Genomic DNA, 16,314 nt, shown 5'->3' on the forward strand with positions numbered 1-16,314 from the left:
CTAAGGAGTATGTCTTAAGTATGGGAGTATCTATGTCTCAGGATGTTGAAGTTCAAAGACAAGACAAAACATTCCAAGGCCACATAGGTCCCTTTAGATACCACTTGTACAGTTTTTCATTCAATTGATTTATATTCTTCTAATGTGAGATTTAAGATTGTAAAGTAAAAGGCATGACTTGAATGTGGTAACTGGATTATCTTCATGACCATAAACTAAAATCTGTGTGCTCTCTAGGTCCTTGGTATAGTAGTGGGAGTTCTTCTGCAGGATCATGATGTTCGGCAAAGTGAATTTCAGCAGCTTCCCTACCATCGAATTTTTATTATGCTGCTCTTGGAACTTAATGCACCTGAGCATGTTTTGGAAACGATTAATTTCCAGACACTTACAGCTTTCTGGTGGGTACTGTTGGTAGGATTTCCTGTTAAGCATTACTCATTTAGCATAGTAAACTTAACAGTTGCCAATCTTTAGGCATGTTGATTTGTAAGGTAGTTTGCATGTTTGTGTATTTGCAGTTATGTTCATTCAGCTAACAGTAAATTTAAGTTGTACTGTACCTGTGACTGCATGTTTGTCTTCTTTCAGCAATACATTCCACATCTTGAGGCCTACCAAAGCTCCTGGCTTTGTGTATGCCTGGCTTGAACTGATCTCCCATCGGATATTTATTGCAAGGATGCTAGCACATACACCACAGCAGAAGGTGTGGCTGCAATTCATCTCCTGTTGCTGAAGTCTGTAACTAGCTGGGGTTTATTAGCACGGCCTCTATATTTCTTTTCATAACTTAGTTTGTTATTTAGCAACAAACTTAGCAACTTAGATTGGGTTTTGTGGGTGTTTTTTTTCCCCTGACCTTAGGAATTCTATTTAATGTTGAATTGAGTAATGGAGAAAGGCTTAAATGAGTAAAGATAATCCCTGATTGATGATTTATTCAAGTCATGATTTACTGTACTTTGTGACAGCAAGTGCCATATTGCACTCTCCATTCCTTATATTTTCTTATTAGTAATATTTTACTAAATATAAATAGTGATGTCATCATGCTTAGGTGTTTACTTGCAGGTATTCCATTTTATGATTTATAGATAAAATAATAATGGAAACATAAGCAGGGGAATTATTCACCTTTCTTAAGAACTGACTCATTTGCAACTGTTGGACCACCTGACTAAATAGCTGGATAATGAGGTCCTTAAAGCTGCCAAGTGTTCTATTAGATGTTTAGTTGCAAAATTCTTTCGGATTAAGAACCACTGGGTTCTTTTATGTGACGAACTTATGATCATGCTCTGTAAGTTCTTTGTCTTATTGGGACAATAACCAATTTATATCGGTTAAAGTTAATGGGAGGAGCAGAGCTTCAGCTGGTTCATTCATGGCCAATGAAGGGAAACTAGAACAGACCCAAATTTGTAAAAGTGAGTGAACAGAACAGGAAGAATTACAGATTGGTACCATACTGGAAACTTAATTCACCCTCTTAGAAAACAAGAGCACAGAGTGATGCATAGTTGGATACATAAGTTCCCAATTCAAAAGGTTGCGGCTTTGGATAGATGCTGTTCTTTATAGCTCCTGAAGTCTCACATTCCAGACCTAGTAAATTTTTCTGTTTCAGTTTTCCTTTTTGCTTCACCCCAATTTTTTTTTCTCCAACCAAATTTTAAAAATTACAGTATGTACCAGTTTTACTCCTTGGCCATGATTAAGCTGGTTTAAACCAGGTTGAAAGTACCTTTACCTGGCCTCTCAGGCGAGGGGGAAAAATGTGATTAACATGTTGGCGTAATCTTGGAAAAGAACTAGGTGATGAATTAACTCTTAGATCGAGTTGGTTTTGTTTGGTGGCAAGTATAATGAGTAAAATTATGTTATGCAAGAATGAACTTGTAATGCAAGACTTGATTAAAAGAAGGAATTTGACCTAGTATCTTATTTTTCTGTTCATTTACTGTTTTGCATACCCTCCTACCCCTTAATGTTGCTGCAGGGACAAGGACCACTACCTCCAGGAATTTCTGGAGCCAATTTGTTTAAAGTGGCCGTCAAGAATTATTCTTTTTCAATGCAAATCAGTATTTAATAGAGGTACCTCTGTCAGTATTCTCTAGTGAGGTGTAGACAGTAATCAAGTCATAGTGTAGCTGTTTGGGCAACTTTTTTGATAGCCAGACAGCAGCTAATTATTTTTTTTTATTCCCCACCCTTTCAGGGATGGCCTATGTATGCACAGCTACTGATTGATTTATTCAAGTATTTAGCACCTTTCCTTAGAAATGTGGAACTCACTAAACCTATGCAAATCCTCTATAAGGTAATTTAAATTTATAAAGTAAATGCTTTTTGTTTTGTTTTTTAATGAGAAGCAAACTAGGAGTTACTCTTAATCTGCTTTTAAAAATTTCCTGTCTTCTGCTTTATTCCCGTCTTCTTTGATTTTCAAGGGAGCTCTAGCGGCATAGTCCATCGTTAAGTCAGAACTAAGAGCTGACCCTCCATTGGGTTTTCAGAAGAGTTAATTGCCCATCTTTTTCCCATGGAGCAGCTGATGGACTCGAACCAGGTGTCTTTGGGTTGGCAGCATGGCTTTTTACCACTAGGCCACAAGAGCTCTGGCCTGGTCAATAAGGGAGCCCAAAAACTGAGCATTTTGCAGTCACTACCTCTGAAACCTAATGGAGAGTCAGTTATGAGTTTCGACTCTTGAACAGCAATAAGTTATGTTTGTCATTTTTTAATTTCATGAGCTGCCTCCCCTCCCCTATCTTTTTCTCTCTTGCTGATAGAGGCTTACATAGTATTCTTTTCCCTATTTATTTCCCGTTTTTTTCTATTGAATGCATTTAAAGCTAGAAACCTGAGACCTAAATGTTAAGGACTTTTCAGATGTAAATATTTAGGCAGATAACTTTTGATATTGTTAATGTTGATTAAAGCCTGTAATTTTGTTGTTGCTAGTATATTTTTACCTTTTATTTGAGTTAAATTCTTAGTAGGAAAAGTATTACTCTTATTTTCTTAATGTGGAAATGGCTAATATTTTTCTTTCTTTTCCCCCCTATAAAAAAAACAAACAAAACAACAAAAACAGGGCACTTTAAGAGTGTTGCTGGTTCTTTTGCATGATTTCCCAGAGTTCCTTTGTGATTACCATTATGGGTTCTGTGATGTGATCCCACCTAATTGTATTCAGCTAAGAAATCTGATCCTGAGTGCCTTCCCAAGAAACATGAGGCTCCCAGACCCATTCACTCCTAATCTGAAGGTAAAGATTCAAATACTTTAAGGCAAAGAAAGGTATAATTCATTACTACTTTAGCCAATGATAAAGTGGCTATTATCAAAGTAACTGTTGAATAGTATGTTTTGGGGGAGATGTTCATATTAATAAAAACTTAATAGTTTTCAGTATTTGTATAATTTTGGTTTTTCTCTTTTTTATATTGGTTAGAATGATTAGAATATCAGTCTAGGTGTGTGTTTTAGCGAGTCATTTGCTGAGTGTCTTAAAAGTTATAGAACAAGAATATTACAGTGCCTCGCATTCCTGTTTCAGAGGTGATTTTCCAGTGCTTGTATTTCAGCTGTATAGCAGACGGGACTACTGCTATCTAAACATGAGTACTATTGATGGATTTTCTTGGAGTTTTCCTTTCACATGCTTTTTAATTAATTTCTTTTTTAAAGTGACAAGTATGTACTGTCTCATACTTTTTGGGGCTGGGCTGGTTAATTTTCAAACGCTAAGGCTTTTTAAAGGGAGTGCTGATGACCTAATAGTAAGCTGCTTTACAATCCCAGAAGCACACAGTTCACATCCACTAGCTGTTCCACAGAATGAAGAAGAATAGTCATCTTCAGTGCAGTTTACTGCCTCTGAAAACCGGCTGGAGGGGGAGCATGGGTCAGTTCCAGCAGCACACACAAGGCTCTATAGCCAGCTCTTGGTGACCTAGTCCTCATGTTAACTATCTTAGTGGTACCTATCTTGGTTTATTTATTTTAGGAGGCGACCTGATGGATGATTGGCTCCTAACTTGAATGGTTAACAGTTCGCATCCATCAGGAACTCTGAGAAAAAGAATCTAGACGTCTGTGTCCATAAAAAATTAGAGCCTAGGAATTCTTTATGAGATATCCCTTGTCATATAGGGTCAGAAACCAACCCAGGAGTACATCATAACAATACTTAATAGAATGAGGGGCTCTTAACATAGTGTTATCTAGATTCTTACAAGAATGATATAGCCAATGTTTCTTTTTTTAAAAAAAAACAAGCAGAACACACAAACCTAAAGATTCATCAAACCAATAAAAAGTGGCAGCTTTACAGTGTTAATACATTTATAATTTATATACAGCATAAGCATGGGAGGGAATCCAGTCACTTCATAGGTTTTGCTATCCTAAAACTAATTCTAGGGTTTTTTCTTGAATTTGTGTGTGGCAGGTGGACATGTTGAGTGAAATTAACATTGCACCTCGGATTCTCACCAATTTCACTGGAGTGATGCCAACCCAATTCAAAAAGGATTTGGACTCCTATCTTAAAACTCGATCACCCGTCACTTTTCTTTCGGATTTGCGCAGTAACTTACAGGTTCGTTTGTTTGTAGTTCAACTTTTCAGCTGTGTTTTCCACAGAAAGCACATATTTGAAATAGACACTTGTTCTAGTTTTGCTAAAGATTAAAGTACAAGGAATGCTGAGAATAGTTCAGGCTTTCCATAAATGTAAGAATTTAGAAATACTGGCAATGGATTCAAGCCTCTATGGGAGCCAATATATCAGACCTTTTTCCCACCTTAATTTAGGTATCCAATGAACCCGGCAATAGATACAACCTTCAGCTCATCAATGCACTGGTGCTCTACGTAGGGACTCAGGCCATTGCACATATCCATAACAAGGGCAGTACGCCTTCTATGAGCACGATCACTCACTCGGCACACATGGATATCTTCCAGAACCTGGCAGTGGACTTGGACACTGAAGGTGAGTGAAGCTGGCTACTGCTGTATAAGCCAGTCTGTGTATGCACACAATGAATAGAAGATACTAACATAGTATAGGCCTAACTATTTATTATGTCTTTGCTTAAACATTATTATGTCCCAGTGTAAAAACCATGGAAAAGCATAAAGGAAAGGGATGTCCAGAATCCCACCATATCAGTTAATATTTTACTGTTACATTTTTTAAGTTTGGAAAAATAAAGTTCTTTTATTAATCATTATTCTTAAAACATGGGCTCATGTTACCTACCCTTGTCCTGCATTTTTTTACCATATTTTCCTGCCTAACATTTAACATGATAAATGCATAAAGAGTAATGGATGAACTGTCTGCCTGATCAACACAAATTTTGAAAAAGAAAAGAAATTCCTAGTATAACTTCTATCATAGGTAGCCACATTTTCTTTTGATGCTCTGTATTCATTCCTTATTTTTCATTTTAACACAAATGAACTTTAGAAAGAAACTATTTTTAACTTTGCCTTAGATTTCTTGAGAGCCTGATTCATCTTGAATACACCCATCCTTTATATAGATGGGATTCCAGGCAACTTAAAATTGATATTGAACAAAAATGGATACTGTTAGCCTGTTACTACAGTTTTTGTGGCCATAAAAAGTTGGGACTGACTCAAAACTTACCCTCTGGTGGGTTTTCAGAGGCTGTATGTCACACCCAGAAGATTTCTCTCACAGAACAGCTAGTGGATTTGAAGGATATGATTGTAAAAGAACAAGGGCCACGTGGAAACAGCCATATCTGATCTGTACCAGCTTCGTAAAAGGGAAACTGTCCTTGTCAATTGCATCAGTAACACAAACCCAATTCCCAGGAGGTCAGACATGTCCCTCCTGCTCCATGCCTCTTTCCACTCATCACAATATCAATCTTAATGCTTTGCTGGGTCCAGAGTCCAATGTGATCGCTCACAGACCACACAGAACTATATCAAAGTAAAAAAGATTTAATCGGATTAATGACAGAATACAGTCAAGACACATCCTGAAAGGTGCATATAGCCACTTTAGTCTCAAGCCTTCAGGCCAGTCTCTTGAATGATCTGTTCCACAGACAGATAGAAAAATTAGAAGGAAAAGATACATCCCTGATTCACTCCTTTCTTGATCTTGAACCATACAACAGGTTCCTGGTCTAGGTGTTAAGTTTCACATGAGCACAGTGTTCTGGGATTCCCATTCCTCACAATGTTATCCACAATTTGCTGTGAAGAAAAATGAGGTAGCATTCATAGTCAAAAGGCCATTTCTACATCCATCCTAAATAAGAGTGACTAGATACTATATCCGGAAACTCTGTGTACAAACAGTGTCAGGCTTTCTCATTCATAGGGTTGCTATGAGTCATCTACGACTCGATGGCACCTAACAACCACAACAGATACTATATATGCACACCAAAGTCTTGTTAATGATACTACCATTCAAATATACACATCAACTAGTTTCTCCACAACCTTGCCAGCATTTGTTGCTTGATGTTCTGTTAAATTTTGCTATTTTGACTGGGGTGAGATGATATCTCATAATCTCATAGTTGTTTTAATTTGCATCTCTCTTAGGGATAGGGATTTTGAGCATTTCTTCATGTGCTTGTTAGCCATCTGAAACACATCAACAACTAAAACCAAAGAGAGTGAAGATTTCTGCCAACTTTTACAGTCTGAAACTGATGAAATGTGCAACCAAGATTTAGTAAGAATAATTGGTGAAGGGAACTCTGGTGGCCTAGTGACAAGAAGCTGCACTGCAATCCCAGAGGTTTGCGGTTCAGATCCACCAGATGCTCTGCTGGAGGAGGGGCAATCTCCTCCTATACCAGTCAGATCTGATTTGATGGTACACACAAAAAAAATTTTTTTGTTTAAATAAAAAGAGTAATTGGTGACTAGAATGTAAAAGTTGGGAACAAGGAAGAAGGACCAGTAGTTAGAAAATCTAAGCCTGGTGACAGACATGGGTTTGGAAATAGAACGATAGACTTTGGTACAATAAATTATTAACTCATTGCAGATACCTTTTAAAAAACACACAAAACAACAACATACAAATGGTGACTATACACAGTCAACTTGATGGACTACTCAGGAACTGGATTGATTACATCTATGAAAAGAATTGTTGGAGCAGCTCAGTATCAACAGAACTGTGTTCTGATCGGTACAGCACTTGTTTGTCAGTTTGCTGTACTGAGATAACTTGTGGGTTGCTGTGATATTGAAAGCTACACCATTTTTATGTCATATGTTATAACGGTCACCCATGGTGGACAGGTTTTAGTAGAGCTCTCGTATTGACAGATTGGAAAGCAGAATTGGCCATCCACTTCTTAAGTGACAGGTCTCAAAACTTTTTTTTAAAGTGAACAGTAGAGGAAGGAAAGGGATAAGCTTGGCGAACTGGAAAAGAATACTATAGGGAGGGAGTGGGAAGCATGTTTCTACCAAGTGAGGATTGTAAATGTTGTGAAACAAAAGGATAGGCATAATTGAATGGCAAACCATTCAAATTATAAGTACAAATTCCTTTGAATACCTATCAGAAATTCAAACTTTATCCAGCTAAAAAGAAATCTTTTTGCTTACATATTGGTATATCAGAGTAAGCCCTCAGTATACCCCACTTTTTTCTAGGTCGATATCTCTTCTTAAATGCAATTGCGAATCAGCTACGGTACCCAAACAGCCACACACATTACTTCAGCTGCACCATGCTGTACCTTTTTGCAGAGGCCAACACTGAAGCTATCCAGGAACAGATCACAAGGTAAGTGAGAAACTTGTTTCTCAAATGGCATTCCTTATCTTATTGAGTTCTGAGTAGTTTTCCTACACATTTTAGTGTTCGTTGAACATCTTGAAAAGATCAATAAAGTGTTAGATGGGAGAGTCAAGTGTGAAGAAATTGAAATTAACATATTAGCTGTCATCTTAATGATGACTGAGCTTGAAAATAAAATTCAGAGTAGAATGGTGATCACTAAGTTTTATGTACATAAGGTGTGGGTATTTCAGTCACTGTCATCAAGTCAGTTCTAACTCCTAGTGACCAGCGTTGTGTTTTTGAGGAGCTGAGATGCATGGCCTTTGGGCTCAGGACAACTCAGCACCAGCAATTCCCAACTTTAGAGTAACTATCATGTTACCTGATGTTTCACTTTTCTGGTAACACTTTAAAAAGACTATTTTTGAACATTGATGACTTAATACCTGGTAGAAACAAATAATGTTGGCTAAGATGGTTATTTATGGGTCGGCTTTGTTTGACAGGTAGAATTTGGTGGTTGTGCAGTGAGCACCCTCCAGTTTTTTATAATGTGGTCTTTGGAACCCTGTGTAAGTGCATTTATTGCTATCCTCACATTACAGTAGCAAGCTCAAACTTGTAGGATTCAGAAAATGAAAAACCAGGATGTAGAGACATGATCGAATTCCCAGATCTCTGCATTAGCCAAGGTGTATAAAGAGACTAAATCCAGTCTTTCATAAAGCTAATACTTTCTGTACGGTTCAATAATCAGGCAAAGGAGGAAAGGCTAGGGTGGTTATGAATTTGTGTTTTTCTGTGCATTAACTAAGTTTTCTCCTTCTCCAGGGTTCTCTTGGAACGGTTAATTGTAAATAGGCCACATCCTTGGGGTCTTCTTATTACCTTCATTGAGCTGATTAAAAATCCAGCGTTTAAGTTCTGGAATCACGAGTTTGTACACTGTGCCCCAGAAATTGAAAAGTGAGTAAAAAGCAATTGACTGGAAAATTTCTCTTTTGTTTTCTTCAGCTTGGGTGGGTGATTAAGGCAGCGGTATATAAACTAAGTGGGAAGCTAGATGTGTATTCCTAGAGCTGAACTTTTCTCACAAATGAAACTGTCTTCATTTTTCAGGTTATTCCAGTCAGTTGCACAATGCTGTATGGGACAGAAGCAAGCACAGCAAGTCATGGAAGGGACGAGTGCCAGTTAGTTAGAACTGTGTCTCCGTTCTAAGCTCCTCAGCCTGGAGGTCCTGTCGCATCAGTCATAAACTGGCTGCAGACTCCTGTTGGCTCCTCCTGACTTCTCAGCCCTTTGGTTCTTGGGTCTCTGTCCCTACTGCCGTCAGGGTCAGTCACCTGTCTGTGGGCACGTTCCAAAGTTTAAATGCATTTTTTTGACTCTTGGCCAAAATTTAGAAGATGCTGTGAATATCATTTTGAACTTGTGTAAATATATGAAAGAGAAAACCTTTGTCTGGAACTTCTTGGGTTTGTGCAAAATGTCCAAGACAAGTGGATAAACTGGTACCTACGTGGAATACAGAGGCAGCTATAGATGCCATGCACTTGTCTGGGGACATAGTTTCATGTCTTCTGACATTCTGGTGTCCCAAAGAATAGCAAAAAGCCAGTTTAAATATTATGTAACTTATTTTTTTAATGTGAACAGGGGACCTTGAAGATCATTCATTGTTAAAATGGGGTATATGTGAATTTGATGTGATAGGTAAAGTAGTAAACCTATCCTGTAGTTTTATGTTTTGCTTCTTTCTCAGCCCTAATCCAAAAGTGACTGCAGGGAGAACAACAAGCTGTACCAGCTTCACACCCCACAACCCCCACCCCTGGAAAGTATACCCCTTGGGCCCTGTGAGAGTTATTTTTATAAAGGGAAACAGACCAGGCCTAAAAAAATAAATAAATAAATTCTAGCCCCTTTCTTTCCTCATAATTGATAAATTATGGGGAAAAGAAAGGGAACCAGATCTTATGAACTGCCTTCCCTGATTACCACTGAATGGCCATAAGTTTAACAACAAAATAAGGACCAATACAGCCTCTTTTGTAAACATTTTGACTGTTTTGTAAAAATGTATTGGTCCGTGTGTTGTATTTTGTAGCCTTTCTAGTTCCTGGGCTTTAGTTACCCCACCTGTATGTGTATGCAGACTGTAAACATTAAACTCCCGACACGCATGCGAGTCCAAGTGCCTTTCTCAGTTACAGCAGCTGGTGCTGGTGGTGAGGAAGGGAGTGGACAGCGGCTTTTTGCAGAATGAATTGACAACTCTTTTTCCCACTAATCTGGCATGTTAAACAAGGAAAATGCTTTTTGTATAGTGTTTTTCTTCCTGTTTCTTTTTGACCGAATTGTTAGACCCTGTCTCTATGGTTAAACAGAACTATAAAAAAGAGATACCCTTTTTCTTTAATATCTTTTACCCTTGGTAGTCTTTTGATGTAATTTTTAAAAGAAAATGAGTTAGCTATATATTTAGAACTTGTCCACTTAACAGTTTATTTACCTTCAATGATAACTGTCAAATTTTTTTAAAACGACAAAATATTTCAAAATTAAATAGTTGAACTCAACCTGAGTGGGACTGGAATATCGTTAGACCACCTGATGCAAACAACTGCTGGCTTTCTAATTAAGGATGGTATTAATGCCACCACCATCACTGAGTAAGCTTACTCTGTAAATTACTACTACAATTAACAGGAAACAGAGCTTTTAAATTGAAGTGATTCCAAAATCTGCAATCCCTAGTTCTTGCACAGTATCACCCTTACTTCACAGGTAATCTCTGTAACTCTTTCCCCTTTTTGCTATTTAGTAAGAATGATGGCAGAATCCAAATTGTCTGCCTTTGCTAAGCATGTCATTTTAAAGTTCCTGTCACCTCTGTTCCTTCAGGCAGTAGGGCAGCCTAACTTGTCAATTCCAACAAATTATGTAAGATCCTCTTCTGACCATAGCGCACCTGTACCGCCTGCTGTTCCCTCCAGCTAAGTTTGGTATATACCTCCTTGCTGAGTAAATCTTGCTCAGTTTTTAAGTCCGTGGCATAGGCCTGCAAGGTCAACAGAATGCTATCCCGAAGCAGTCGTTTCCATGATGCTCTGAGTTTGGGAATATCTGAGATCATCAGACTGTCTTCACCTCTGTTATCTTCCCATCCATCCTGGTCTTTAAATTCCTTAAACTCCTCAGCAGACATGCACAAAACCTAGAAGAACCATGAGACTCTACTTAGATGCACCACTTGCGTCCTTTTGAAGTTACGACACACCTGCTTGGCAGCATTTCATTCCTTCTCAGTTACCCCATCTGTTGCTTCCCATTTGCTCACACTCTCAGCCCTCTACCTTGAGTGTGGTGGTCAGCTCCTCTTCTGTAACCACCTCCTCCCACCCAATCACAAAGGCTCCCTCTTCCCCGACCATCTCCAACTGGCACAAGAAATCCCAGCGTTCGTATAGTACGAGTCTTTCCGTTTCAGCTTTTCCTGCAAATTTAAAAAAAACAATGGTGTGCAAGTCAGAGTATACCCCAAGGGCTCATTTCTCACCATACCTACTTCACTCTGCCCAAAGCGGGGGAGGCAACCTCTAGAGAGCAGAGAGTACCGGTGTCCACGATGGTTACTCACCCTGTAATGCTGCTTCACGAACTGTCACCATCTGAATGTCAGCTGTGTCATCAGTGTTGCCAGGGTATGGTTCAGCAAAGCCATACATATGAAGCAGTTGCCAATTAGCCATCTGCCCGTAAGTGTTGAAGATTTCATGGTCTTTAGGGATGGGCTGGGTAGCAACCATCCGCAGACAATCCTAGCATGAAAAACGAGAGGTCCTGTACTGAAGGATGAGAGGGCCATGTGCTTTTTTAAGCAGTGACTGGCGGGTACTGGAGAAAGTTTTCAATTAGCAATTACCAATAAACCTTAGTACCATAATGCTAGCACTACAAAACTGCTTGGTGCTTTTATAAGGTGACCTCCCTTAATTTCCTTAGTCATCTTTAAGAGCATTTTACAAAATTGTTAGTTTTAAGAATAATTTTAACCCAGATCAGAGTGGAGAAATAGAAGCAAAGATTCAGAAACAGCCCTTTTACACATTTTAAGTAGCATAACAACAACATGTAGCATTAACAGTATATACAATATCAAAGACCCTGAGTGTGAGACTTAAGGACACACAGCCTCCAGGCTGAGGAGTAATTGCATTAGATGCTATTTAGGCAATCAAAGTTTGCATTCACATGCTTTAGTAAAATTAAAAGTAGATGCCCAAAGAGGGAATTTGACCTCCTCAAGGTTGTCTTAGCAAGAACTGGAGTGCACCTTTAGTCAGGGTAGCATAAATGAAACCCTGGCTTCAATAACATGCTCCCCTTCAGAGTAAGAAAATAACAGCATCTACTCACTGGTGAGTATTCTAGATTGGCATTGTGGTTAGCCAAGTGATTGAGTATGTCTGCAGCAGGCACCATCAAGGGAGGATTAGGCTCCTTTTCATCATCATCTTCCTCCAGCGGCTCCTGAAAACTGACAGTTTGGCTAAAAGCTCAGTTTTTGATAGAACAGTAAAATTACTCCCCGTTTTAGGTGCAGGGTGTCAATTTTGATTGCTGCCTCTTTCTGGGCTTGTCATGAGGGCAGATGACCAGGTCTCCCTTGATAGTCTAGACTGATGAGATAAACCAACACTTCTCAAAGACTCCAGTCTCCCAAAGTTCCTTCTGCTCACTGACCTGTAGGCCATTACAAGAGCGACAAGCTGCTGGTAGAGGTCGAGGGAGCGAACCCAGGGACTGAAGAGGTCGGGATGTGCTTCCATGAAGGGCAGCACGATGGCTTGATATTCACTCCGGATGTTGGCCAGATCCTTCTCCACAGCCTGGGGCACACCTGTACCCTGCAGCAGGCGCCGGCGTTCCTCCTCCGGCCTGCAGACAATCCCATCCAGGCTCCTAACGCATGGGGGGCGGAAGCAGCCGGCACTGCTTACACCTCGCCCCCGGCCCCTCCCAAAGCTCTCACCAGAACATGGGGTGCTCCAAGCGGTCCAGCTCCGGCCAGAGCGCAAAGTAGGGGCTCCAAAGCGAGGCCGGGGCTTGCAGCTCATGAAGCAGCGCCAGCAGCAGCGGCACCCAGCCGGACTGGCTCTGCAGCGCGCCTCGCTCTGCGGGAGGGCCAGGGTGGAGGGTTAGGCGGTGGGCATCCCGCGGCCGGCCAGCCGGGCGCCTCGCAGGCTGCGCATGCTCACCTCGCTCCAGCAGGCAGCCAATGGAGGAGGTGTGCTGAGACAGGAGCGCGGCCCGCGGCACCGTGAACAGCAGCTCTCCGGCTTGCACGCTCTCGCGGGCCACCATGCCGTAGCCGGCCACCGTGCCCCGCCGGCTCACTGCCACCTGCGCGGGAGCGCGGTCAGCGGGGAGCGGGCGCGGGCCCTCCCTCCAGCCCTCTGGCCCACCGGCCCCTCGCTCACCTTGGGACTCAGCTCCAGCCCCACCTGCCCGCACCAGCTCAGGAAGCGCGCCACTGGGTCTGGATCTGCTTCGCTGCAGCCCACGGGTCCCGCCACCTGAGACAAGGGGGTGCAGTGAAGGCTGCACCCAGCAGTGCGGCCGGCTGGGGGTGGGAGAGGGAGCGCGCGGCAGGCTGGGGGCCCACCGGAGGAGCCTTGGGGAGCGTAAGCGGGGCGGCGCTCAGGGACAGGGGAGGGAAAGGGCCGGCCAGGCGCCGCTTGTGCCCTCACCCGCGGGCGCTTCGCCTCGGTCGCCATGGTCCCTCCAGGCCCGCTCCGAGGTGGCGCTTCCGGGTCTGGCCGCGCCCCCGGGCGGGGCCTCGCCAAGGCGGGCCTCTGGGGCCACGTGGTTTCCACGGATCTGGAAGGGGTGGCTCCTGGTAATGGCAATCACAGTACTACTTAGAGGCACGGGAGGTGAAACCTCTTCCTTATACTGTGGACATGTCTTCAGGAGGGGCTAGTCTTTGATGAAAGGTGAGGGGTCCGAGAAAGATCAGTAGGCTCCTGCACAACCGAGCTGGTGAGGATAGCACAGCACAGGGCACAGTTAAGATCTAAGTGCAGTCAACTACACGGCACCTACCAACAATATGGCTTTTCATTTCTTCAGGAGAATGGAGGCTTTGCTTGCTATTATTTTTCCAAGTGATGGGGGTGATGCGTTAAAGAATTGACATGGATTTTTTTTTTCTTTTTTGATGTGTGTGCTTACTGGCATAATTTGACCTCTGAGAACTGCTTTTGCTGTGTCCCAACTATTTTGGCATGTTGTATTTCTATTCCCAATTGTTTCAAGACACTTATTCATTCTGCTTTCCAGCAGTGTTCAGCAGGGTGTGATTTCGTTCCCATCTAGGAGGAAATTACCTTGCTTTCACCAGTGGAGTAGCTGGTGGTGGATTTCAACTGCATTTAGCAGTTTAACTCGGACTGCAGGACAGCCACCAGGGCTGCTTTCTTTTTATTTTATTTTTATGTGTGTGTGTACCGTACTGTCAAATCAGATCTGACAGGTACAGGAGGAGATTGCCCCTCCTCCAGCAGAACATCTGGTGGATCCCAACCACACACCTCTGGGATTGCAGTGCAGGGCTGCTTTCTTGGAGTGGATGCTCTGCATGGAAGGAGCCCTGGTGGCACAGCGATTAAATGTTTAATGTCTATAGAGTCTTAGAAACTCTTTGGGGCAATTCTGCTTTGTGCATAGGGATCTCTGAGTTGGAATCCTATAGAAACAGGATGAATAACTTGAGTTATTCAGAAAAATGCTGATCTGAGGACTGGAGGGAGTGTTATGGTGCTGTATCGACAACTTCCCTTTAATGAGACTCAGACTGCTGGGACCGCTCATGGAGAAAGTCTGGGTGCTAGAACGGAGTCCTGCTTCTGGATCAGATGAAAATGCACCCAGGGGGGCACCCAGAGCCTCCTGTCTTGCTGTTTGCTGTGACAGCAGTCCACGCACACCTTGCAGGGTGGTGTGCGCCTGGTCCCGCATCTAGAACCAGTTCTCTTCTAGACACCCCAGTTCCCAGCTTTCTCACTTCCACATGCTCCCACTTTCATCCTCTGCACAGCATGTATTGGGTATTTTAATCTCCTTGCTCTTCTACATTAACTCGCATATGACAGGAACGCCAGAACTAAGGTAATAAAGCATAATGGTTAAACATAAACAACTAAGTAACATGTTTTTTCAATTAAGGAACTCAGACAACAAATGACGTTAGCTCACACAGAGGATTTGAAGTCAAACCATGTGGAATGACTTAGTGGGGTCAGTCGCTTATCCTGAAGCTTCCTTTCTTCCTCTGTAAAGCCAGTAACAGCTGCACTGTAGGGTTAAGGGACCTGCTACCTTCCAGTCAGTTCCAAATCCTAGGAACCCTCCATCAATCCGATTCCCAAGGCTGTCATTCAATCTTTACAGGAGAGGAGCATCCTGTCCCCAACAGCAACTAGTTATTAATATTATTGACTTTTTTGTTGTTGTTGAACTGCCTCATACATAAGGCACCACATCTTGGAATTAATGTAAAGTAGTGTATGTGACAAACCCTGGAGATACCAAGATGGAGAAAGTCCCTGCCCTCCCCCAACCCTCAACCCCACTCACACACAAGAAATGCCAGCCTGGACAACCTTTTCGTGGGGCGTAACCACACTTAACATTCTTCTTAGTGTCTTTATTGGTTTTTGAGCACAGCTAACTCTTTTCTACATGTGCATGAGTTTTAATTTGTTGTACATTGTGTCATCTCAGAGTCTCATGACAAAGCCACCAGTACAAACAATAGTACACTTTTCACTTTGTACAGAAGGAAAATAATAAACGCCATTATGTATGCACCTTGACCAGAGAAAGCAGACACAAACTACCTCCAAGGAAAAACCACACACAGGAGGACCCAATATACATATATTTATATTTATATATATACTGTATAGATATTTATAGATATCTCATCTGGAAACACAGCAAAAATTAAAGGGGGGAAAAAAAGTCTGAGATTCGCAGTGCTATCTACAATAAGGGATTAATTCTACCTGCTTTTCAGTCACATTTGGAAGCACATGAGCGACTAAAACTCAGAACAGACCAACACACCTGTCAGACTCTTAACTCGGTCTAGTAATAATGGCTTTACATCTGGAAGGTGGTGGTGATGTGTGCAGAGGAGACACGCCAAGCGGGTGTCCTCAGCCTCAGAGGGCCACACACATCCTCCCTCCCCACAGCTCTTCAGTTTCCATTGCTATCACCTCCTTTTTTCTGGTTTCGGGGTTTGTGCTCCTGGTTTCTGAGCCAGGAGATTCTACAAAGTAAGGTGGATATGACAGGCAGAATTAAGTCCAGGGCACAGTCCTGGACTTCAGGGCAGCAGAGGGCTGGGATGTGGGAAAAGCCTCTCACTGGAGAAGCTAGCAGGCCCTAGCCCATGCCCACTCCACCCTCAGAGATGGAAAAACTGAGGG

General features: G+C 42.0%; 2 protein-coding genes across 3 annotated transcripts in view; one reads left to right on the plus strand and one right to left on the minus strand.

The window, feature by feature from the left end:
* The window catches only part of CNOT1 (CCR4-NOT transcription complex, subunit 1), a 100,005-nt gene extending 90,738 nt beyond the window's left edge, over nt 1-9,267 (plus strand). For both annotated transcript variants that reach the window (XM_006878723.1, XM_006878724.1), the window contains exons 41-49: nt 238-401; nt 592-709; nt 2,225-2,326; nt 3,104-3,277; nt 4,463-4,612; nt 4,828-5,008; nt 7,681-7,813; nt 8,642-8,776; nt 8,930-9,267. In XM_006878723.1, coding sequence (XP_006878785.1) covers nt 238-401; nt 592-709; nt 2,225-2,326; nt 3,104-3,277; nt 4,463-4,612; nt 4,828-5,008; nt 7,681-7,813; nt 8,642-8,776; nt 8,930-9,008 — 1,236 coding nt within the window. In that variant the 3' untranslated portion in view covers nt 9,009-9,267. The remainder of the gene's footprint in view (nt 1-237; nt 402-591; nt 710-2,224; nt 2,327-3,103; nt 3,278-4,462; nt 4,613-4,827; nt 5,009-7,680; nt 7,814-8,641; nt 8,777-8,929) is intronic.
* Nucleotides 9,268-10,730: 1,463 nt separating this feature from the next.
* SETD6 (SET domain containing 6) lies at nt 10,731-13,593 on the minus strand. Its single transcript, XM_006878725.1, has 9 exons — nt 13,567-13,593; nt 13,297-13,392; nt 13,075-13,219; nt 12,849-12,990; nt 12,560-12,754; nt 12,233-12,353; nt 11,454-11,634; nt 11,170-11,309; nt 10,731-11,030 (listed from the first exon to the last, which is right to left on the minus strand). The coding sequence occupies exons 1-9, from the start codon at nt 13,591-13,593 to the stop codon at nt 10,731-10,733; spliced, it is 1,347 nt and encodes a 448-aa protein (XP_006878787.1).
* Nucleotides 13,594-16,314: the final 2,721 nt, after the last annotated feature.

The sequence above is a fragment of the Elephantulus edwardii genome, unplaced genomic scaffold, assembly GCF_000299155.1.
Source record: "Elephantulus edwardii isolate Elephantulus edwardi_28Jun2011 unplaced genomic scaffold, EleEdw1.0 scaffold00001, whole genome shotgun sequence".
Lineage (NCBI taxonomy): Eukaryota > Metazoa > Chordata > Mammalia > Macroscelidea > Macroscelididae > Elephantulus > Elephantulus edwardii.